Source organism: Triturus cristatus, chromosome 12 (genome assembly GCF_964204655.1).
Source record: "Triturus cristatus chromosome 12, aTriCri1.1, whole genome shotgun sequence".
NCBI lineage: Eukaryota > Metazoa > Chordata > Amphibia > Caudata > Salamandridae > Triturus > Triturus cristatus.
The window spans coordinates 611,971,639-611,997,886 of record NC_140595.1 but is presented as its reverse complement, the minus strand read 5'-3'; the positions used below and the strand labels follow the sequence as shown (position 1 = coordinate 611,997,886).

The window sequence follows — 26,248 nt, the reverse complement described above, 5'->3', positions numbered from 1 at the left end:
GACCACTTAAAAAACTTTTTCCAATTCGCCGTTCACGCTGTTCTGTTGCACTCTTGTGTCACTGCGTCGTTCACTTCTCACCAGCACGTCCAGTGCCCACTTTGTGTGTATTATGGTCATTTTATATAAGTATGTACTGTAGTGCTTCTTAACTACTTACATAAATACATAACATTTTTTGATTTCCTTTACCTTTCCAGGCTCCGTGGTCTCCCTTCTCTTGTTTCCCGCCCTACATGTGATTGAATTCAATATTTGTAAATTGTCTTTTTCAATTCACTATTTGTAAATTGTCTTTTCCTAAACAACCATCCAGTTGAGACATTGTTTTATGTTACATATCATGCCCGGTCTCACCTGGGTTAACGGGCATTACTCCTGTTAAGTGTTATTTTAGGGACCCAATGGAGGCATCGTCAGTGGAGGTGTTGTGTGCCGATCCGGATACAGGCCTGGATCCCTGGAGGCCCTGCCGCGTCGGGGCCGGAGCCTCCAGCATCGAAGGCCTAGAGCCCCCAGCCGAGTCCGCAGGGCCAGAAGGAGCGCCCGCGGAGTCGGGCTGCCCAAAAATGGAGTGGAGGGCTATGAAAAAAGGCATGAAGCTGGGCAGGGGACGCTCCGGCTCCCGGTAAGGGAGAGAAGCTCAGAGTCGCCCCAGCAGGCTCCGCGTGCGGAGCCGAATGATGACTTTCTGCGTCCCGCGTCGCATCGGCCGAGGAGAAGGCGAAGAGCAACGGTGCTTCTTCGCCTTCTTATTGCGACTTACCCAAAGATGAAAACTTCGATGAGGAGTGATGGTGGTGAATCCGCGACCGTTCCTGCAACCTCCCTCTCGACCGGGACCTCAAGCGTCGCGGCGCTGAGCTGACTGCCGGGCCTCCAGAAGATTTCAGGACCACTCCCGCAAAGTCTTTGAGTTCATGGCCCAACAGTCGGAGCACGACTTTGGGTTGTGGTCGCGCTCCAGGCACCAAAGGCACATGAGGTGCGGATCCGTGACCGACATCAGCCTTGTGACAAGAGTCACAAGGCTTGTCCCCGGCCACCGATGTGGCATCCCTGCGTGTACCAGGAGTCTAACAACTCGAAAAAGATGTTGACCAAAAGTCGAAAAACACTAGTTAAAAAATGACTAAGGGTACCGGTTCTCTCCGGATCTGCTCTAGCTGGCGCGGAAAAAGAAAGAACTGACGTCAGCGCGTAGGGGCGGCATCTAAGTAGATACCGCAACATCATTCTCGCGATCACGATGCCAATGACAAATGCAGAGTCGACCGACGCCACCTACAGACGCGCAGGGGTACTGCTATAGAAAAACTCTCCGGATCCAGTCGGATGCCTGGGGGTAGTTCTAAGGTAAGGAATCTATAACTAATAGTCTCTTTCAGATATGGGGTTGTTTCCCAGTTGATTTTCAGACTAGGATCTCGACCTGTGAGGTCAATCCAATATAGTGCCCATTATTTGCTTTGCAAGTGGTTTGACATTAGTTGTCAGCCCCTTGCAGTCTGACTTTGCAATGTTGTGCCCAGCACAATACTGTGTTCTCCATTTGGACGTCTAGAAGACCTGGTAGCAGGTACACCTTTGGGGGTATTAAATAGCACATCTCTAGTCACTCAATTTTGTTTTTTCAACGTTGTGGTATGTAGGCTCTTTGGTAGCACCGTTTAGAGGTTTCTCACTTTGGGTGTGATGAGTTGGGTAACTAGTCTTCGCAGGCGGTGTTCAATTGTTTCACTCTGGTTTTGTTCCTGAGGTGATACTCACAAGGGGGTGTTTTTAGGCATGGAGTCATAGAGACCTGGTTGGCATGTTTTGATGGTCATTTTAATTGTTTAGCTGTTGACAAGTGAGGAAAATGCTCTTAAAGTCTCCAATCCAGTCTGGCGACTGGGAAAATTCACAAGTTGAGGAATTTGCAGTTGGAACCCTCTATCAGAAATGGGATTACAAAACTTTCTTTTCTGATAGATGTATATAAATGAAGTTTATATTGTCATGCACACAGGCTGTTACAGACACGTTAAAGCATATTATTCATTAACAGTTCTTGAAGAGCTCTTCCAAATCAAAAAATCTAAATTTGGCCTTACTAAAAAAAATTCCCCACTAAATATCAGACAGAATTTTAGAAGAACATCGCAGATGTATCTATTGCACAGATTAAAGTAAGTTTAAAGGAAGTTGTGACTGAGATATTATTAACTGATAACTTGTGGTTTTCTTCTAAGAATACTTTTTGCAAGTAATAAATTGGACATAACATTATTAGGCAAATTTATCTTGATAGTAAATTGAAACCTAGTAAACGAGTAATTTCAGGATTTGTTTGTTGTGTATCATGGTAATGAAATTTGAATAGTCATGGGGCAGAATCTCTATTTAACAAAGAAGGTGCTAATTGCACATAACCTGCGAAGTAAGTGCTCTTGAATCATATATTACTTGTATATGCAGTTACAACTGATCCCTGGAAAAGATATGTTCATACTCTTTTTAAACTGGCAGACTGTGGAACTATAGCCACCACAGTCCAAGAATGTTTTGGAGGTCCAACAGTGTGACAGTTTGAGTCAAGAAATGTATGCAGCTTGTATTAAAAATAATAGAATAACTGTTATGCATCATTTCCGAGCTATTAGAGAATACCATGGTTGACACATTGTATACTCCATTCCAGTTCAGTTGATAAGGCTGTGATTAACTAATCTTTTTAGTTTCTGCAATTGGAGCGTTAGTTGTAAAATCCATACGAAACCGGTCTTGGTTGGCTTGTGTTCAGGTTCAGCAACAAGACAGCATTTATAAATAATGCATGATTCACATGTCGCTTTATTGTAGTTCCAGCTTACAGGTTAAGCATAATGTAAAATCCCACCAGGAGCCCTGCTGTTCTCTGTAGCTCAGTCCATGTAACTCTGACTCTCCCAACACACAAACACAGAAACCTGAAAGCATGCAGCTCAATTGTATCACCACAACATAGTTTCAGGGAGAAACATAGGATCTTGTACATTGCAAATATAATATACAAAGCAGGCTATTTCTGTTCTTCCTTCTTTTAATAATCTACAGAAACAGAAAGAAACACCAGGCCATATGACTCAAGAACTTACCAGAACACAGAACGGTCGGACACATAGTCATAACCAACTACAGTAAACAACCAACCAAAACAACAGAGACAACATTCTACACTAAACATCAGCATCTAAACCACACATAATCAACATATCATACAGCTCCTTTGACACATCATACCAACTCCATACGTCAATCCCCCTTCTAAACAGAAGAAAACACTGAACAGTGTAAACAAACAAAATGAAAAACCGCTCACAAATGACCAAAATATAAACGCATGCTACACCAGGGGTAGGCAGAATGATCTGGACAGATACTCAACCATGCAGTATCTGAACTGCTTTCTGTAAGTTTATAATCAGAGTTAATACACTGTGATTATCAGTGAAATACAAACCAAAATTATGTTTGCCAAGTGTAACACTGCACTTTGGAAATGAAAGATATGCTGACTGTAACTGCACAAGCAGTAGGTTGGTGCTCTCAGGTTTCTGTTCTCTAATATACATGTAAAGAGCTCTCTGCAAATGCGCGATTAGTACAATGCAGTACTGCACGTCGAGTGTGCTGTGTAACTGCATTAAAAAAGTGCTCTCTGTCTTGAGTGTGTAAAAATAGGGGCTTGTGCAGAGCCAATGCTCTACTCTCCTGTGCATGTGGTATGAATGGAAAAACAATGTTCCTTTCCTTGGATGCCATTAGCCAAGCGTTTTAGGTTGTCAGGTTAGTGCTGACTTGACTGCAACTACTGGGCTCCAAGAAGGAGATTGACATCAGGATAGGGTATGCCACATAACAAAAATAATGGCACATTTCATGGCATGATTATACCCCCCTACTCTGTGCACACCATTTCATTCATTGCTTATAGTGTCTAAAAATGACTCACTGATTAAAAGCAAAAAAGAGATGGGCACACTCCACTTCCATACCCCCACTCACCATTATATTTCTGCTCATTGGGTTAGAAACGAACAGCCTCTACTTAAGAACTCGTAAAATCCTAGGGTTCTCCTCACTTACCAGCTCAGTATTGACAAATTGAAAGAAATGGTCACAGTCCAGCGAGGCATGCTTTCTCTCCTGTCTTACGCCCACCAAAACACATGGAGGAAGAGTGACCAGAACCCTAAATATGAACACAAAGAAAGAGAGACCAATTTATGGGACTACGCAACAGAGGCCTCTTAGGAAAGTGTATCTAAGTGATCCAATGAAAGGACATCCACACAGTCATCATCAATAAAAGAAATCAGAAACTAGAGTGCATGTTTATTAATTACGAGACTTCCTATTTTATGACCTTAGACTAATAGCACATCATAACATTCTTTGTCTAGGCAGTGTTTGCCATCACAGAATGGTTCCAACTCTATGTGAACAAATCCAACCCTACACCAAAAGTGAATTGAAAGTACCAAGGTTGCTCTTTTACTTATATGAGATGAGATGTACCAACTTATGTTGTATGGTTGCTTTGGGGCCAGATCAGGCAGTTAGCCTATTATTTGTGGCTAACGTAATGGAATAAAAAAGGCGACAATTGCTGGAATGCTTCTAAAGAGCCACAAAGTCAAAAGCCATAGAGGTTACAAAGTAGTGGCTCAAGCACTCCCATCACATTTTCTCTTCTTTGCAACGTATGACAACCAAAGACGCTCATCTCACACTGCTAATCTCCCACATTCCCATGCCTTATAAAACACGACAAACTTGAAAATATAAGTTTCTTACTTAGGAAAGCTAATTTGGGAGATAACAGTTTTATTCTTTCACTAAATAATACTTTATGAGGGCCCTAATGGGGAAAAGAAGTGCGTAGATCTCCAAGGGGTTATTATTTAAGCAGGCTACCAATCATATGAACCTTTTCCATACACTGACATTTTTCACAGTAGTGGGAAATCACTTTGTAGGCAGGACTGTCATGCTTTCTAACTCACTAATATATCAATAGTCTTAACTCCTGCTCCCTACCTAGATCCCATTTAGTAGGTAGGTATGCCTCAACAGATTTGTGTAATCTCAAAATAGACAGCCGGTGGTAGTTGTCAGGTAGCGAAGACATGCAATATTCATTTCCACATCCAAACTACAAACATCATTTATTATAGTCTGCCTTAAAGGAATTTATATTATCTTTAGAAGTCAACTTTTTACATGCTGTAGAACTCGATGAAGGAAATGCATTGCATCTGTAAATGCGGATAATGTGGCACATTAAGAACTTCAGCTTTAATAGTTTTGTAATTTTTCTATTTCCGTCTTACAAAGGTTATACTTTTTCATATTGTTTACATTAAATGCTCAAGGTTCAAATTACCTTCTTTGGCTGTTCCTCTGTCTTTAAATAGCTTGCATTTTTTTGGGGATATAATATATCCCTCTGCAGGGTTATACAATTGTGTTCCGCTGCCCTGAGTGTGCCACAGCGTGTAACTTGTATCGTGTTTTTTTTATTTCGGTCCCATGGTAATCTAGCAGGTTTGTAGAGTCTTAGGTCTGTGCTTAGACATGAGAGAGATTCTGGACATGGATGAGCGTACAAAGTGTGCTCTCATTTTTTAGACAGAGTGCTACTGTCACTGTCATGGTTTTAGTACATAGTGCAGTGTTAGTATGTAGCGTAGTAGTGGCAGTGTAAAACGAGTTACTTACCTTCGGTAACAATGATTCTGGTAGAGACATAGTCTAGCCGCAGATTCCTTAACTCAGAATATCCCCAGGCGTCAGACTGGATCCAGGAAAATTTTCCGCAGCAGCACCTCTGCGCGCCGGGGGGCGGCGCCGGCCGTCTCCACCCTGACGTCGTCCACGGACATGTCGTCAGCGGAGCCATCAGTTTATGCCGGAGAAACTTTTCCGCATCATTGCACGGAGCCATCACCAAAAACTGTGGAAATATGGGAACAGTGTGCAAAAATGATGAAAAAATAGAAGACATTGACAGGTGAGACAGAGCAGTGCTCTGAAGTGCCACCCCGCAAGAGCGAAGGCTCAATCAACATTAAAGGGAGACAAGGATGTGGAAAAACAGCTTGGCAGAGGATGAAAGTCTGCATCCAGAAATTAAAACTGTGAAGGAGAAAAAGTCCAGAACACAAGATTAAGGAGAGGTCACCACAAGACGTCACCAGAAAGAGACGTCTCAACCCCAATACAAGACCCATAATTGTACAGAACCAATAGATCTGAAGTAAAAGGCCACAGGGGTGACAAAGAACAGAAGGCAATGGAGAAGGGGAGAGCGGGATGGTGGGAAAAAGCGTGAATAGATTTCACACCGTACAATCCAGGCCGAGGGCTGGAAAGAACACAGGATCTATCAACATACCGTCCAATCTTGAGAATGGGCGGAAAGGAGCAGAGAAACAGAACGAAGCAGTCTGTGTTGGAGTGAGAGAATATCACTTTGCAAAAGGGCAAGCCACCCTAAGTGAGGCGAGTATAGAAAGCCCCAACCTGAAAAGGTCCTCGCAGAACGGGGAGGATGGAAGCACGTTAAGGAATCTGCGGCTAGACTATGTCTCTACCAGATGCATCGTTACCGAAGGTAAGTAACTCGTTCATCTGATAGAGACGTCTAGCCGCAGATTCCTGAACTTAGAATAGATACCAAAACCATACCCATGGAGGAGGTAGGTCTGCGACTGAACCCCACCAAGTTCCCGAGAGAACTTAGTCGTCCATAAGGTGAGTAAAACAGCACCGGCAAAAGCAATTACCGGTCGACCAAGCAGAACAGCGGAAAAAACGGCACTGTAGAACCTGCACCTGCAAAGACACGTGGGGCAGCAGTGGTAAGAGGCTGACCCTTATCCAGCAAGTGCCAGCATGGAAGAAAACATATACTACATATGCTGGAGGAAAAAGGAAGGTCATAACTTGGCAAAAAGTGGAGCTGAACCGAGGGTTTGAGAGAGAACTGCCGAAGCGACGTGTCGCCTGCAGCAAAGCCTTGTGACGGTAACCGGTACGACAGAGACATCGCACGGTCTAATATGTACAACCGCAAAAAGGAGCCCTGTTGAAACCTGCACCAGCAAGACACAAGTGACAGCAGTGGCAGGATGTCAATCCGCGGCCATAAGGTGCCGGTAGTACGAAGGCCCAAAACACGCCATGACTTAGGCGGTGTGTCACAATTTGTAAAAAGGGCAGATGCAAGCAGTCAAGCCTCAACGAACAAGAACGAAGCCCGGAAGGCACCTAAGCCTACCAGAAGGTAGCTAAGCATACCGTGTGGATGCTGGAACCACACGAAGTAAGCAAGGACCTTCTGAAGCGGAGCATGAACAGCCCAGAAGCGCACAACAGCAAGAAGGCAACGGCCCCAAAAAGGGCACCAAACAAGCCGGACACTACATAGGAGCTGGCGGAAAAAGCAAACCGGGCCAAGAACCACGGACACCGCATGAATAAATTAGCCTGCGCGGATCCACCTGGTAAGAACACAGAGCAGATATAGAGCAGGAGAAGAAACATTAAAACCATAAAAACATGACCCAACAAGTCTAGAGTATGCTGAAATTACTCGCAGTCATGTAGAAACTGAGTAGGACAATGTCCAAAGCAGTAAGCAACCCATGGCCCTTGCCCGAGAAGAACAACAGTCCCCTGCAAGACAGAGTAGGGGGAAAAAACTAGTCACGACAGTGGAAAAAGTGAGGACAATGTAAAGGTCCCGGGACCCAAGAAGCGAGTATCCCAAGGAAAACATGCCCCTTTGAGAGTGCACAGCATGAACCCAAGCAAAAGTGTGGAAACCCCCGTACGAAAACAGCAGGGATTATGGAAACCGCTGTAGAATAAGTGGCCAGAAGGAGGCCATGACCATGCACAGCAGAGAATATCTGCTAATCCACTACCTTGGAGGACAAACCCAGAAGGGGCTGTCCATCTAAGTTGCACCAATAAGCAAGCCGCACAGCAGTAAACAGGGTATCAGTTGTGAAAAAACTGCGACAACAAGGTGTCCCGCCAGGCGTGCGAGATAGACACCGCACGGCATGGAACCTATGCCAGGTTCCGATGCACCACAGACGGACCAACCCAGACATGCAATAGAGCAATGCTGTACAAGGATCGCTGTAGGAATAAACAAGTGGCACCCAGCAGGATGTCCACGGGGAGACTCCTTAGGAGCATACCAAGGCAAAGACAGAACCTAATGCCAGCAAATACCCAACATAGGGTAAGGCTAATCCCCGGTAGGGGTGTCCTCTTGGGCTAAGCACACATTCAGAGGACTGAAAAACAAGAGAAGCAGCCGAATGGCTGTACTGAATGAACATAGAAATGGCTAACCAGCCATGAACAGTAACCGGCACTAAAACTAACCAGTACATTAGGTTGGGTGCCGTAAAAGGACACCAAGATTTTACTGCAGCCCGGACAAGAGACGAGAGACCGCCTAATCCGCGTGGCGGTCAAAAAGATCCACCCCATTAAATGACAGATCTCTGAGGGCATCCGGAATACGATCAGGGAAGTGACTGTCGCGCAGTCAAGCATGGTGGCGTAAAGCCACAGCGCTAGCAAGGACCCGTCCCATAAAGTCAGTTGCATCAAGGGAAGACCGAAGGGAGAAGTGTGCCATGCTCCTGCCATGCAGCAGAAGACGAAGCAATTCTGCCCGTGGCCATCCCGAAACAGAAGGGAGAAGGTTCGCAACTGAGTCGCCAATAAGCGGAGGATGTGAGTGCAAACACACAGGCTATATTTAAAGCCCGGACGCTTGCGCTGGCAGAGGCGAAAAGCCGGCGACCACAATCATCCAGCCACCTAGACTCCCTGGTTGGAGGTAACGATTCAGTTGCCATCCGTGTAGGAGAATACAAACCGTCAGTAGGAGACGGCTGAAGGCTAATCCTGCCACTAGACATGAGGAGTGGAGGAGCCGGAGACTGACCCGAAGGCCAGGCAACACAGGGTACTTGCACCCTGGCTCCATGATCTGGGGAGTCCAGGGAAGCATCAGGTTCCAAATGAGGAGGCATAAATGGTAGTACCGGCGTCGACGGACGCCGCGTTGGAGACCTATCGCCGCCCAAGGAGTCTGGGGGAGCAACCACCAAGGGAAGCGGAATCGACGCCGGTACCGGCGTCAATCGACGCCGCATCGGAGTCGCCTGGACGTCAACGACCTCCACAGAGAACGCGACCGGGACGCCGACCAACGTCAATCCCAGTGCAACCTGCCTGGAGGAAGCACGAGGTGCTGGGTCGGCATCGAGCCTGGTGTAGGACCCGGCGTTGACCCCGGCGTCGCCTCTGACGTCGGTGCAGGAAGCTGCACAGGCCTATGCGCTGACAGACGGGGAGGCTTATGCTCTGGGTCCTGGCTCAGTGGCGTCGCGTCGGCTCCGGAATCGGAGTCGACACACACAGCTGGTGCATGAGTGCCTGCTACCTCTGTGGGGCCTGAAGGCGCATCAGGGAGAGGGGGCGACTCAAAACAAGCCTGTAGTGCCTTTAAATAAGCCTCCATTTAAGCACGCGTTGCTTCAACATTGGAAAGGGTGGATACTGAGGATGAGGCTGCTGTCCGCCCTTACCACAGTGCGAGAGGAATGGGCGGCACGGACATTGGATGAAGATCTCCGTAAGCGATGCCTGTGCTTACGCTTACCTGTTGTCGCACGGCGGTCGCGGAAGGGGAACGAGCCTGATCTCGAGAGGAAGAGTGGCGATGGGAGGGAGCCGGACGGGACATCCGTGCTGCCAGCAATTTTATGCGACGCTACCTCAAGGACTTTGGTTTCATCCTCTGACAGGCGTCACAGTCCTTGGAGTCGTGGTGCACGCCGAGGCACCACAGACAGATGAGGTGCGGGTCAGTGCCAGACATCTGACGCGCACAGGCTTCACAAGCCTTAAAGCCGGAAGGCATTGCACACTGTTCCCACGACACCTGAGGGTATCGAGAAGGCCCAAAAACCAGGCCAAGGAACTGCTGGGTTTCCAAGATCCGCGCTCGAACGCGGAAAAGAAGAAAACTGACGTTAGCGCGACGGGAGGGGCATATATGGCTCCGCTGACGTTATGTCCATGGACGATGTCAGGGCGGAGCCGGGCGGCGCAGCCCCCCTGCGCGCAGAGGTGCTGCTGCAGAAAATTTTCCAGATCCAGTCTGACGCCTGGGGGTATTCCAAGTTAAGGAATATGCGGCTAGACGTCTCCATCAGATCCGTTGTTCATTAATCTGTAGTTGTGATTTGCCTTTTTTGAGGTGATGGGAGTGAAGGGCTACTGGACGCCTCGTGAAAAGTTCTTTTGCTGCACACTAACCGAGGTCGTAGCACTAATATTCCAGTGCATATTTTAGTGAATGTCTGAGGGTGACTTGCATGGTACATCTATCGTGTGTATGAGTTAACTTTACTGTATCCCTTTTGGAAGCCCCTTGTCTGATCATGTGCACAAGACGGAAGTAAAGGTGCTTCCCCAGACAGTGGAAGTGTATTACTGAAATTTCTGAAGCTGTTGGAAGGAGAAATAGACACAAATTGGTAAACAGGAGACAGGTTTCCCTTTAGAAATCTATTAGGATCTTTTGCTGCAAGAGCTGCTGATGAAAACTTCCTCAGCACTGCCATTTGATAGATGGTGGGAGTGAAGGGTGGGACTGCAGACAGTTGTTCAGAGCATGAAGGGTCCTTTAGGTGAGGCCAGACTTTTGTCTCTCTTCCTGATCACTGTTAATTGTGACTGTTAGCCAGGAACCGTGAAGAACACGGACCACTGGTGTGCTAAAAACTATAGCCCTGAAAGGGGTCATCCCTGTCCCTAAAAATCCATTCGAAGAGCAAGGAGGATGGGTGAATTGGTAAGAAATCTGCAGCTAGATGTAGTCTCCACCAGATAAGACATTACCCACGGTAAGTAACTTGTTTATCTGATTGAAATGTCTAGCAGCAGATTCCTTACCTTAGAATAGATACCCAAGCAATAGCATCCCCAGAGGAAGGTCTGCAAACCAATTTCAAATGAGAAAGTCCTGCAGGACATAACTGGCAAAGTGTGCATATCTGCAAACTTGCCTGTCCAGACAGTAGTGTTTGGTGAACATGTGCAGGGATGCCCACGTTGCTGCCTGACAGATATCCAGAAACAAACTCTGCCTGCAAATATAGTGGTGGCCGCTTTAGCTCTGGTGGAATGTGCTCGTACACCTTCAGTAGGTTGCTTCTTGGCCAGTGAGTAGCAGATGTTTATGCAGAGCACAACTCATCGGGTCTGTATTACCCATCTTACTCAGCCCAACTTAGAGACTGGGTAACCTAAGAAGGATTTTGCAAATGCAACAAGAGTTATTTTGTGAATGTATTTTGTACGGTCAATGTTATACATTAATGCCCTCTTTACACCTATTGTATGCAATACTCTTTCTGCAAATTAATTGTATCGTGAAAAGAAAATAGGCAAACCAATTATCTAATTAACATGTAACAGGAGAACACCTTTGATTAGAAAGGAAAATAATCAAACGTAAGTTTGTCCTCAGGGCGATCCAATTCCTATGAGTCTGAATGCAAGACTCCTCCACCATTAATGCTTGCAATTTGCTACCTTCACATAAGAAAGTAATTGGCACTGGAAAGGTGACGTTTCCTAAGAAATACTGCATCCGACAAGAATGTAAGGGATGCGAAAGGAGGTTGCATGAGTCGTGTGGGAACTACATTACTGTCCCAAGTAGGAATTGGTGGTGTTCTTGGAGGGATAGCTCTTTTAAGGCTCCCCATGCACGCTTTATCAGCTGGGATTGTAAATAAAGATAAATGTTGACTTTTTTTAAATAAGCGACTACAGCTGCTAAGTAAAATGTAATAGATGTGTACGCCAGTACGGATTACTGTAGGTGGAAGAGATAGAAGATTATGTCTTGGAATGAGGTCTGAAGAGGTTGTGTAAATGTCTACTGCTGCATTAAGGTACACATCATTTCCATTTTGTGGCATAACAATCTTGGGTGAAAGGTCTACAACCTTCTTGCAAAATCTTCATACATTCATTAGGAAGCTGCAGGTAAACACAGTCTAAGACCTAAGGTGCCAAATCAAAAGGTACATGTCCTTGAGATTTGGTTATCTCAGTTGCTGTTGATGCAGAGTTAGAACGCTTGATCTGAGGGGGTAACCTCTTGCATGCCACAAAATGGAAATGATGTGTACCTTACTGCAGCAGTAGACATACACAACAACCATCTGCGAGGCATGCTGTATTGAGGTATGGCATAGAAGCTCTGCCCATTTCCTGCCCATCTTTTCAATGGGCTCCTGTTACTTTCCTTGCCAAATCGTTGCTTTTCATTTGTGAATAGGCTTAATAGTCCCTCCTTGGTACAGCCGTGTTTGCATTTGTAACCTCCCATATTGACTGGACTTTTTACCTGTGTTGTTACACGGTCTGCTTTATAAGTCGGTGAGCACTATTTTCTTTCATGATCTTCCTCTATTCCACCAAAGACATCGCAGCACACTGCTCGCTTTTATATTAATAGTAATGTATTCATTTATATTACAGTGCGGTCCGCTTGAACTATAGCGGCCGCGCTTATTTAATTATTTCATTTACAGCACGGTCCGCTTTCACTTTAGTGGCCACGCTTATTTAATTATTTAGTTTATACCGCTGGCCGCTTTCGCTTTAATGCCCGTGCTTATTTATTTAATTACCAGCATGGACTGCTTTCACATTAGCGGCCACGCTACAGAACCTTTCAAAAATCATTAATTTTTTTTCACTTTGGGTGAAAGCGCCCCATACGCGCTTTTACTTTAATGTTGGTCGCACCCCTTTCTTTACACGCTGGTCACTGTAACCTGAATACGTGAGCAGCATCTAAGAAAAGGAGCGTTGCCACCATTAAAGTAGTCTCGCATTTGCGAGAGTTTGAGCTCTTGGCATTAACAATAACAATGCCTTTTATATATGTGTTGCTTTTAAAAACACATAAATAAAAGGCATTGTCATTCACAATGCCAATAGCTTAACCCCTTCGCTGCGGCGCGAATTCTGCCGCAGCGCTGGGGGGGTTTGGGGGGGTTGACGGCGCCGCTGGGCTCATGACGGAACCACGCCGTCATGAGTCACGGGTGAGCTGTGCTCATGACGGCGTGGTTCCGTCATGACTCCACCCACTGCGCTAATCGCCCGCACAGGCGGGGAATTAGCGCCGCGTGGGAGGAGCGGCCGCCAACGGCCGCAGCATGACGGAACCACTCCGTCATGAGCACAGCGCACCCGTGGCTCATGACGGAGTGGTTCCGTCATGAGCGGGGAAGGGGTTAAACGCTTGCAAACGCAAGACGTATTGCATTGAAAATGCTTTTTTATTTCTCCAAGTATGGAGTGCACTTGTGGCCCAAACAAGCATTCTCCATCAAAGGGGACATTGATCAGGTGCTGCTGTACCTTAGGACGAAATCCTGACACTGAGCCATTTCATGTCTTCTCAAGATGATGCTGGTGTTTACTTCTCATGACATACGGTCTGATACACACAAAGCACGACAAATGATGGCATTGGATATGATTTGGCCTTCTGGAATCAGCTCACTTGTGGTAGGCTTCTAGCAGACGTGAGATGGTCATACCTGGAGAGGAGGCCCACTGAGTTGGCTATTCGGCACTGCATCTTCTGCTGTATCTATCTTGCGGCTCTCCTTATCTGGTGGTGGAGCCTCTCTGGTCCACTGAGCGAGGCCCTCTTCCAAACAGTATGTACTACTATGGAGTCAGGTGGTACATGGCCTCAGATGTAGAGAGGGTTATCGGGTGCTGGTTTTTACTTTTTCTCCACCTTGATGTTACCACTCTAGCTTTTACAGAGACTTTTATTCCGCACACCTATTCATGCTGTTTAGCATGGGTAGAAACTGGACTGACAGCTAAGTCTTCAACATGATCTCCACCAGGAAATCCTCCTTCTCCTTAATGACATGCAGTTTTACTGGTCATATCAGTGCAGTACTCCTCCTCTGATGGGGAGTCTGTAGAATGGCTCAGACCAAGGAATCCTGCACGACAGACCGGAACCTGCCTGCTAGCAATAATGCCTTCTGACTTGTGGCGGGACGCCCGCGTAGCATGCGGGAAATTTCCACGACTGGCACACTGCATGAAAGCACACTGGTTAGCTGTCTTCAAAGTGAAGGCTACCCCATCTGGGGGTTGCTTCTTGCCTAGCCCATAGCATATCTTGGCCAGATGTACAACCCATCAATTTGCAACTCGCAAATTGCGTCGTATTTGTGACACGCAAATTGGGATATATAACAGTGTCTCAGACACTGTTAGCGATTTCTAATGAGGTCGCAAATTGCAAGCCTCATGAATATTAATGAGGCTGTCGCAATTTGCGACCCCATCAGGAATGGCTAGCACTCCCATGAATGGTGGCCTGCTGGGGTCAGCAGACCACCATGTCTGGGACTGCTTTTAAATAAAGCAGTCTTTTTTTCCCCTGGGACCACTGCCTACTCTTAAAAATATTTTCTCACATACTCACAAAGGGGAAGCAGTCTCTGGGGACCTCTAACCCATTTCCGAGTGGTTTACCACCTACTTGAAGTAGGTGGAAACTGCAAGTGTTTTGAGGTCGCAAATGCGGTCGCAAAACAATTGTACATGGTATGGTAACTCGCTATTAGGAAGGGATGCCCCATCCTAATAGCGGGAGTCGCAAATGCTATTTTGCGAGTCAGTGACTCGCAAAATAGCATTTGTATATGCCATTACCCTTTTCTGCGGTCGCAAACGGGAGGATCTCCCATTTGCGGCTGCAAAAAATAGTCATACACCTGGCCCGTTGATGCATAGCACTATCCATCTTGAGATGGTCCTCTTTTGCACCGGTTTGCCTTCCTTAGCCCCAGAGAAACCGATGAGAAGTTGGGTGTCCTGTTGGTACTCTCTGGTTCAATCCACATAGAAGCCAAGTGCCCACTTTGGGTCAAGGCAAGGAAGTTGTGCTTCCTCCTTGGAGGGGTGAAGTGGTGCATAGAAAGCCAGCAAGGTGGTGGGTTGCACTATGTAAAGGGTGTGACTACCTTGGGCAGGAATGCCTCTTTTGTCCAGGAAGAAAGATGTATATAGGGGGACCACAGACAATGCTTAGCGTCTGTTCACTAACCTGGCTGATGTTATGGTAATGAGCAATACTGACTGTCTTGATGGAAAGAAGACAAAGGGAATAACTGTGCATGAGTTTAAAGGGAGAGAACATCAAGTAGGTAAGTACCAAATTGGGGTCCCATTGCGGCAATACAAATGGTGTTTGCGGAAACACACGAATCAGCCCTTTCATAAAACGCATCACAATAGGGGACTTGAAAAGGGATGGCTGATCAGGTAAACGTAGGAAGGCCGAAAGGGGCCAAATAAGACCTTTAACTGTTGCCACAGCAACACCTTGCTGTGCTAGGGTCAGCCAAACAGAAGAATATACGATAACTGTGTATTCTGAGGTTGGATGCGTCTTGAGAACACTGGAGGAACTTCTCCTAGCGCCCTGAATAGACCGATTTCATGGATAGATGTCTGCCTGCCAAGATGGTATCAGCCGCTTTGGGAGGAAGATTAAAATCCATCAGCAATTGCTGCTCAATCTCCACGCATGGAGGTTTAAGTTGTGCAGGCTCAGGTGCACAAGTCTGCCTTGCTGCTTCAACAATTAGTCCTCCGGAAGTGGCAGCTGGACTAGAGGACACATGCTTAAGGCTAGAAATTCTGGGTACCTCACTCTCCTGACAAAGTCCAGAGCATCTAGCTTGGATGACTTGGGCCTGTCTGTTTTGACCTTTACCAGTACTATGGGAAGGAGAGAGTGTCACGTAGCCGATGGGGACATTGTCGACATCACGAAGTTAGCATGAGCCCTGCAGCCATGATGCAGCTCTGCGCACGTCACTACATGGCTTTATTTTTGCAAAAGACTTTGTTGATGCCTTTCACATGAGAACTGTCCGCTGTGCTCGTTTTCTGCCTGTTTCTGAAGTTTAGTCTGAACATTGTGAGCAAACTCTATAAACAATGCCCCTTGTTATTCTGGTCAGGCCCTAGCACCTAGACAAAACATACCAATGCAGTTGCTGCTGGAAGCTCGTACTTTGATGATAGGGATGCATGCTTAGGTGAAACACACTTGGAGAGGGACCTTTCCAAGGAGAAGAGCAACAAGCAACACGGGGGAAAAGAGTTGGCCTAACGGCTAGGGTGGTCGACCTTGGAGCTGGGGAACCAGGTTCGAGTTTCGGCATAGGACACGCAACATCCTGTGATTCTGGGCAAATCACTTAATCTCCCCGTGACTAACAAAAATGAATGTGTGCTGATTTAACGCAACTGGTGCTCGTGTAAAGCGCTCTGATACTCGATACCTTCGGGCCAAGTTTGCGCTATATAAAACTCAGTTATAAAAATAAAAAAACACGCACCTATGATGTAGAAATACCATCTATAGTCTAAGGTATGGGGTCTGCTGACAAAGCCCAGAGATCTTCTATTATATAATAACACTTCTTAGCAAGGGGAGGGAGGATAGGCACTATAGCTTTACTCCATTGTCTTTTAATAATCTCCCTTTATGATGTATGGACTAGCTGCTATGCTGACTATATTCGTGTTATGCATTTTACTGCTTGTTGTGGCACATATACTGCATGTTAGAGCACGTTAGTTAAAATAAATATTTGAAACTATTTTCGTGTCTCTGTCAAATCTTATAGTAAACAGGAACAAGAGCGTGAGCGAAAAGGTGTGTCTTGTTACTGCGATTCCTGAGAGATCTGGGAGTGTTGTGTTCTGGGGTGTCTAATCATTTGCTTCTCCGTGAGTGAGTAGGAGAGCGAGTGAGACACTATAGCTAGTCGGTCCGGGGCTTGTGGGAACTAAGGTGGTAGGAAGGCTCAGTCCCTGTACACCAAGGTCCCATAATCCTGCGCACAGTTCTGTGTATGTGCAGAATCCCTGCAAGATGGCGCCAGCAACGTTTGGTCTGGTACTTATTCACGAGACCCCTGAGTAGCGCTTATTCTTGTCCACAATACCCTCTCACCAGTTTCCGTAGACATCCGTGGTGCGAGGGGTTAGCCTTCAATATTATAGTTTTATAGGTTTTTCAAGCTTGAAATTTAAAAAGTTATGTTTTGGTTGTAATTGTCCAGTGTTGCGCTACCGTTTTAATAGCTTTCTTTTCAGTATCCATAATGGCACAACCGATTATTATTGCAGCGCCTAACTGCGCCGCAGTTATTGCTCATTTGACTCAACATGGAGTCCCGGTTGCGGGAGCAGATATTATATTTGTAATAGAGGCGGATGCAGCTTACCGCTTCGAAGTTTTTTACTCTTGGCTTAAGTTTCCAGCTCTTGATGGAAACGATAATTTCTTTCATGAATATGAACGTGGCATAGTTCCACAGATTTACAGTCCATCTCGTTTACTTGAAGTTCCGTTGTCAGCTTAGGAGCATACCATATGGTTTCAAGGTGCCCTTCCTCACCCTGTTTCAGTGGTCTGTCTCTGCCCCTTATCGGTCGATGGGGCCAGATGGCCTGATTTGGCGTGATTTACACCTCATCCAAATTTTTTTTGATGTTACACACGCAGAGCTACGTCTACTGCACACATCTTTAATTCATATACACAGAAGTGTCATCCAATATATGTCTCGTAAACTGCAGGCGGCTCCGGCTGGAGCCGCTCAGCAACCACCAGGACATGGTGGTGGCTTGGTCATCAGTCCTATCATTATTAATTCCGTTATGGGCAAACGTCCACAGAATAGAGATGATTTGCCATTCTGGTTGGCCAAAAAGTTTGAGCAACTCGAAGCTGTAATTCAACATACTACTCCTGTTGATAAACACAGGATCCTTACAATGAGCTTACCGAAAGGCCTTATTCCCAATTTAGCAGATTGCACCACTTGGAGGGAGGTGTTTGCGGCAGTTTATTCACTGTGTTTTGGCACCCCCTCCATGACCGTGCTTCCGACGGTTCTTAAAAAGGTTCAAGATGAACACGGGGCTGGATCAGCCCTGGAATTGAGGATGAGATTAGTGGGCATGTTCCCTATTGACTCCGATATGATTCTTGCTAACGTCAAAAGTGAAGCTGTTAGCTTACAGGTGCGTCAGCGCCTGGAGGCAGTGGCAGACGCGAATAAACAACGAGATTTGCCAAAAATTATTGCGGGCTTATATAAATCTTTGGGATGCAATAATTTGGGGATTAGACCTTTTACTCAGACGCAGAATAAGCCCCCACCTGATAAGGTGGGGCATCCAGCCTTTCCTAAAAAGACTGGGAATAAAAATCAGTGACAGCAACAAAAGAAGCTAGGTTCACGTGCGGGTTCACCGACACCTGATACTCCTGAACGTAGAGATGATTTGCGTGACCTCTCTAAAATGAAAACACCAGAGAGGTTTCAGGTTCCTGATCCTCGTACTCCTCGTTCCTTTCAGAAATCATCGGATCAACAGTTCGGTGAAGGAGATCAACAGGATCGCAGACAAGGCGAGACCACACAACAAAGACGTGATCCGCCACGCCAGTTTGATGTAAAGGCCAAACCGGAGGGACAACCTCCTTACCGTGCCACATTTCAGAAGAAAAAAGTTGCAGCTTTAACAGCCAAGTATGCCTCAGATGGTGAGAACCCTGCTCCTCGATTGGAGATGGGCGGTGATAATCCTAGACAGCGCGGGGCAAGTTACCATAGTTTGGAAGCACTCCATCCTTGTCTGGAGGCGAGAGCATCTGATACTTTCATAACAGTGGATACAGCAGATACTCGAGTTGCACCCCATGATAGGCATTATGAAATAGTCCTCCAAATTGAAGGTGATCTACAATGTACAATTAAAGCAGTCTTTTGGGACAACCTTACATCCTCTTATGACATTTTGTTGGCGGAGGCAGATTGGCCTCCTCCATTTGTTTTGAATTCTTCCCGTGGGTAGGACGTGATACTCCAGATTTTTTCGAGTTACGTCTCTGAAGAGGCTAAACAAGCAAACGCATCGGAGTGGGCATTGGCCCTTGCGGCGGCTGTGTATCATAATCAGGTGGGCTGGGATAGAGATTCACCAGCACATGAAATACCTTTACAATATATGCCACAGCCACAGGCACAATATGCAATCACACAAGAAGCAAAAACGCCCATGAGTGACATTTTAACCCAGTTGGAATATCAGGGTGTGATTGAGCCCTGTGTTTCGTCAATGAATAATCCTCTTTTTCCGATATCCAAACTGGACTATTCAATTGACAGTTTTAGATTACAGAAATTTAAACAGTCATGTTCGTACGTTTGCCGTACAGAACACCCACAGCTCTGCGTTGATGAATAACATTGTCCGTAAAAAGTATAAAACCACACTAGATATATCCAATGGATTTTACAGTCACAATCTGGCTCTTGACAGCCGTGACTTGACAGCACTTACCGCGGTCGGCAATCAGAACGATGTACGCGTTTGCCTATGGGCTACTAGAATAGTCCTGGGGCTTTTGCGGCCCGTGTTGTGTCGCTTTTACACAACACTGGCCCTGATGCCTTCTCATATGTCGATGGCATGTATTTGACGGATGACGAATTGATACCGCATTTGCATGTGGATCACATCATTATGTCTTTTGATGACTTAGGGTACAAATTTAACTTTGCTAAGTCTCACATCGCCTTTTTGGCGGTACTCTTCTTGCGTTCCGAACTCAATAATGAAGGTAGGGGGTTAGCACCCACTTTCTGGAGAAATTTGCTCAATTGCAACCTCCTTCCACACTTAAAAAGTTACAATCTTTGCTGGGTTTTGTTACTTTCGGGAGGACATACATTCCTGATCATGCCCAGCATATCAAACTGCTTTACGCGTTGATACAACACTCTTTTTCCAGCTGGCTACCGGAAACATACCGCAATTCTTCGGTCGTTGCAGTCTGATCTGCTTGCAAACAACTTCTTATTAACCTGTGACAATTCTACTAATTTGGTCATAAGAACTGTACCAGGAACCGTAGGTTTCACTTACTTAACGTTCAATGTAGGAGACACAGTCCCCATTGCTTATAAATCGCATTTGTACACATCAGCGGAGATGCGTTTTTCCACCATTCTTACGGCAGTGCAGATGGCGATTCTTAAGGAACGCTCTATCGCTCAAGGTAACCGCATTCCTATGGTATCGCCTGTGCCTGCTCTAGAAGCTGTCACAAAGGCAAGTTTTGCGAATTCTAAAGTTTTACATCCATGTTGGATTCAGCGGGCGAGTTCGTTGACATCGGCTGATGTCACATTTATCTTCGGCCCATCGTTGCAGACACAGGAGTTTTTACAATATTAACAGGTATATCATCCTCCGTTGTCTTTGCTTCCTCTTGATCGGTACAAATGTATCATTTATACCAACGCATCTGCTCAACCAGCCGTTGGTTCTAAACGTGCTTATTCGCCGACATGCGCTATTGTAGCAGGCTCTATGGTTGACGGTGATTTTAAGTCTTCCTTGGTGCACACACAGACTCTTGGAGACTGTACAGCTCAATTGGCTGAGCTACATGCTTTAGTTTTAGCTCTAGAATTCGCTGATTCTGATGTACTCACTCTTATAGTGTGTGATTCCTCTTACTGTGTACAAACCTTCAAGGACAATTTGTACTTTTGGTCTCAAAATGATTATCGAGATTCTAAAGGTAGCGCAATAAAGCATAAAACGCTTTGGGTTGCCGCTCTTAAGGAACGTTTGCCACTCACACATGTTATCCATACTCTTGGCCATCAGCGTGTGGGAGCACATGCTGTTAGTAATTCTTTGGCTGATGAGGCAGCCAAATCTGCAGTAGCCATATGTTCAGTCGCAGCTGTTACTAGGTCTATGACTAAAATTGATAATGATATTCTTGCGGCTACAGCTGCAACGAAGGATGGGACGGCGTTCCCTCAAGGTTTCCCTTCAAAATATTCCTATCATTGTCTCCTGAGCAAGTCCCATTTGCTACTATACCGTCCGTGGGGGATCGGCTGATTCCCAACGAGGACTGCAGACTTCCTTTGATTATTGCCATTCATGAAGGCATGGCATCTGCACATGCTGGAGTTTCAGCAACAGTAACTCTATTGCAGCAGCGTTATTGGTGGTGTGGCTTGTATAGACAGACTCGTAAATATGTTCTTTCTTGTGACATTTGTCAACAGATTAAGCCATCCATGGTTGCACGTCTACCTCATACGCAGCTTTACATTTTAAATCATCCATTTGGTTGTATTTATCTTGATCAATGCGGTCCTTTGACGTCTGACACTGCATATAAAAATATCTTGGTTGCAGTGGATTCGCGCAATAGATTCCTTTGAGTTTGGCTGCAACGTAGTGCTGACGCTTGAAATGTCTTTAGAGATTTGAGTGTCTTTTTCGGGACATTTGCCTGTGGCACCCTCCATTCTGACCAAGGTCCAGCGTTTGCGTCTAAGGCTTACAAGGATGCGATGAAGTCGCTGGGGCTGCTGGTGCAATTTTCGCCTCTATACAGCTCCTGATGGCAATTCATTAGTGGAGCGAATGAACCATGACTTAAATCAATCTTTGACAGCTAGAGTATTAGGTACTGGCAGGGGTTGGCTGACTCATTTGTATGGAGTCCAAAGTGCACTAAATAATCTCCTTAGAAGATCTCTGGGTGGGCGGACCCCATACGAAATGCTCTTTGCCATTAAAATGTTTGTGCCAGACCTTGATGGTCTAGACGTTGTAGCGGCTGCCGCAACATTTGACGTGGATAACCATTATACTATGTTACAGGGTCTACAAAAGACTCGAGATGCTCTTGCAAAAGATAATTTGCCCTAGTCCACAGAAGCGGCGGTGCTGATTTCTGTAACTGTCTGGCTTCTTAAAGTTGGTGATCTGGTCAAGGGGAGTTGGAGAACAAAAAAAGAATTTGGTCCCTCCTATCGTACACCAGTCCCGGTTCTTGGATTGAAGGGTACTCATACTGTCATTTTACCTCTACTGCCTGGTCGCAAGGAGAATCGATTTATTTCCATCAAACATGCCACGCTACACCATTTGGCCAATCTTGAATAATATGCCTAGAAGCGTTCCTCGGCTGGATGTTTCTCTGAACCCGATGTCTTCCACAGTGACTCCTTCACAACAGGAACGCGAAGTGGAAACCTCAATTGATTTGTTGCCTGTTTTGTGGTCAACTTCGACTGCTGCGTCTCATGACTATGCCTCTCCGCCAGTGGAGCTTGCTGTTGATGTTCCAGATATTGAGCTCCATTCATATTTTAATGCTGATCAGCCCCAATTATTTTGCCTGGGTACTAGTGGTTATTATATGGACAGAGATAACTTTTCTTCAAATTCATCATCTTCAGCATGAACTTCCGCTGTAGCGTAGCCTCTAAGTCGTATTTGCATTTCCTTTTCCTGGTTCCGAGGAACTTATCTTGTTCCTCCATGGACATACATTTGGATGGTGCTTACGATGGTGTTCCTCTTCATGTGGATTGGGTTTGTGACAGTCTTTTTTCTTTTAATCAGTGGTCATTATTTACCTGAACGCTCTGCTGTCCATTTGGTAGATGGAGTTTTGGCCCCACAATCTTCGCTTCACAAAATGAAAAGGGATCAAACCAACGTTAACATCTCAGCATTTCCAGTCGGAGATGGCATAGTTTGGGATAAAGTTCCATATGAAATCTACGGTCCGTCGGAAAACAATTTGAATGCCATACGTCTTCTGGGTCTCGTTAGGTGATGTCATCACACCAGGAATGCATTCTGATGACTGGGATGTTAATGCTGTACATTCACTGTTTTCAGATTTTAAATATTACACTGCTTTTAAAACAGAGGATTTGTATTTAAATTCTGCTAATTCTGTTGATTTATTCTGTTTTTAACATCATGGTCATCATGTTTTATATAAATCCAACACTGTCAGAAATCAAGTTAAATATACCCAATGGGAACATTGTCCAACACCATTTCAGTGAAGTTCGCAGATACAGAAAAATAAGTTTGTCTATTTTTCAGGCTATAATCTTTCTGACCTGAAATCTTATTATTATATGTTGAACGCGCCCACACACACGAAATTCATGCTGACCCATACTAAATTGGTATATTCTTCAACTTTCATGGCCGATTTGTCCTTAAAAGGTTATGATTATTGTAAGGACATAATTGATTTGAAATCAATATGGGGTACCAGAGATTAGCAGGTGCAGGGAACTGAATCATTACCTTGTGCGTGTTTGATACCTTCACAGTTGATATTCCTAAATCAGACTGTTCAACAAACTACATATTTTGGTTTAGCGGCTACAAAAAATATAAACCACCACCTATTCTGTCAGGTCTGTCTTTTCTAAGGATAGAATATCCTGGGGGGGAGGGAAAGTAGGTCAAGTATGCTCGTAGAGTGGTCATTGAGCCAGGTTTCCATGAGGAACGCAATGTCAATGGATTCGCTAAGGATAGTTTCGGAAATTTTAGTGGCATGTTGGACAGCAATTCGACAGTTCACAAGCGTGCAGGCGAGTGGTTTGGAGTTGCTTTTGGGAGGTGGGCAGAAGTGGATGGTGGTGAGTTGAGGAGGGTGTCTGGGTGAGACGGGAGAGGAGGAGATTCTGTTAGTTCTCAGAATAACAGGGATGTTACAGAAGGGGAGTGGAGGATTATTGATTGATGAACTAGGATGGTAAGAGTTGCATAGGTCGGTAAGGTTGGACGGGGAGAGATGGCAAGAGGTGCGGAGAGGTCTATGCATACAGCAGCGGAGAGGAGTAGTATATGTATATGGATGGGGAGACAAAAATGGGAAAATCCTATATCGATTGTCCACATATCCCATGGTCAACTGCATGATCCCAGAAAGTAAGGATCTCGACGGCACTGTCCACCACCTCTCCTCGGCGATGGCCCAGAGTTTTGCCATTTACTATTTCAAACTTTACTATGAGCAGCTTTCCGAATTATCTCTCCCGGAACGTATTAATCGGGAGCGCCTCCACCTTCCCTGCCTCACGACGCCAAAATGGCAGACCTTGACCGTCCTATCACGCAAGACGAAATCAACGACGCCATACCACGCACTGCATCAGGCAAAACCCCAGGCCCTGATGGACTCCCGCAGGAGTACTATGGGGCCTATCGCGAGACACTCTTCCCACATCTCTTGGACAGGTATGCTGAAGCTGTCGAAAAGAGCTAATTTCTACCAGAAACAGATTCTGCCACCATTGTAGTGCTCCCCAAAACACAATCTCCCTTAGCACACTGCTAAATCTCTCTCAGTCACGTAGAAATTAAAATATTTGCATCGGTCCTAGCAAACCGATTGAAGACCTACCTTCCCAAGTTGGTTCACCCGGACCAATGTGGATTTATGCCTTCTCGTGGCACCAGGCACTGCCTCAGACGCCTTCACATAGCCTTAGCAAATCGCCAATCTCTGACTCCTTACTTAATACTTCTCCATACTGATTTTGAGAAGGCTTTTGATTCCGTAGACTGGCGAGTCCTTGAGGACGTACTGATCGAGATGGGTTTCGGTCAATATTTCCATAAATTGGTTAAGGTGTTATACACTAGACCGCAGGCACGGGTGATCATCAACGGGGCGCTGTCGGAACCATTTCCTATTAGAAGAGGGATGAGGCAGGGCTGTCCCCTCTCTCCGCTCCTTTTCGCCCGGGCGATGGAGCCTCTCACATGCCTCATGCGGTCTGACGACTGAATCAGGGTATGGGAATGGCCAGGCACTGATGAGGGCAAAATTGCTTTATACGCGGACGATGTCTTGCTCTTTCTGGCTGAGCCGGCCCAATCTGGCCCTCACTGCCTTCGGGCTCCGCACTCCTTTGGACAAGCTTCCGGCCTACACCTAAACCCCGCCAAGTCCGTCCTAGTCCCTCTCCATATCTCAAAATAATGTATTGCTTGGCAATCCACAATACCTATTAGAAGGCAATGCTTTAAATATCTGGGAATCTGGGTGGCTCTCCTCCCTGACCTCGAATGGACACTCAATATCACCCCGCTGGTGAACAGAGCCCGGGATGACCTCAACAAATGGCAGACACTACCACTTAATCCACTGGTAAGAGTTGCTCTCTTCAAAATGATGATACTTCCCAGATTACTGTTCATAATTCAAAACACTCCATTCCATTTCCAGTGGACATGGTTTAACGAACTGGACAGTCTGATCACCAAATTCCTCTGGAGCGGGCGGAGACCCCGCTTGGCCCTGTCCCAATGCCGAATTCCCATCCTTTGACGGGGGGTATGGGCATGACCAATTTATACCTGTATTGTCTGGCAACCCGTCTACTTACATTGCATGACTGGTTCAATGGAGGCTGGTCAGACCTGGCATACAGAACAGAGTTGGCTGGCTTGGACCTACCCAGGATCCAAGCAATGAGGTACGGGGGTCCAATACCCAGATCTATGCCCATGGTGACCTGGGCGGTCCTCCTGGGCTAGCTCGCTTTCTTGCGCCCAATGGTCAAATAAGTTGACCCGCTACACACCGCTCTGGCAGGGTACCTGGCTTTGAGAGGTCAGCAATTTAGAGGGATTCAAGACCTGGGATCTTATTGGGATTTCGCAACTTTGGGACATATGGACGGGTGACCAAATGCGCACTTTTCAAGATTTGCAGACCCTGTACTCCCTACACCCCTCTCAATTTATAAGTATCTGGAGCTACGCCATGCCCTCTACAGCCACATTTCAAATGGCACCTCGCTACCAGAGTGCAGTCCCCCCCAGGCGCAAACCATGACAGGTGACCTGGGAAGGGGAGGGATTTCCCATATTTACCACTCCCTAATAAACAACACTCCAAACACATTAGATCAACTTAGGAGCCGATGGGAGGGATGGATCGGGCCTCTTCAGGAGGAAGACTGAGGGATGCTCTGATGGCACCCAAAACAGTCACTACTTCAGCCAGACTCTGTCTGATCCAGTTGTACCACTTACATGCTGCATACCGAACACCAAAACTCCTTCAAAGCGCAGGTCTGAGACTAAATGCATCATCTAAGCGTTGCAAGCAGGACCAAGCGGACTTCTACCATATGGTGTGGTCCTGCCCCACTATAGCACGATATTGGGACTCCATTGA

The 26,248-nt window shown here is 46.0% G+C and overlaps 1 protein-coding gene across 4 annotated transcripts in view; it reads right to left on the bottom strand.

Annotated features, from left to right (window-relative positions):
- FANCA (FA complementation group A) overlaps positions 1 to 26,248 on the bottom strand; it is a 1,007,136-nt gene that overhangs the window by 383,155 nt on the left and 597,733 nt on the right. For all 4 annotated transcript variants that reach the window (XM_085637706.1, XM_085637704.1, XM_085637705.1 and 1 more), the window contains exon 33: positions 4,111 to 4,216. In XM_085637706.1, coding sequence (XP_085493832.1) covers positions 4,111 to 4,216 — 106 coding nt within the window. The remainder of the gene's footprint in view (positions 1 to 4,110; positions 4,217 to 26,248) is intronic.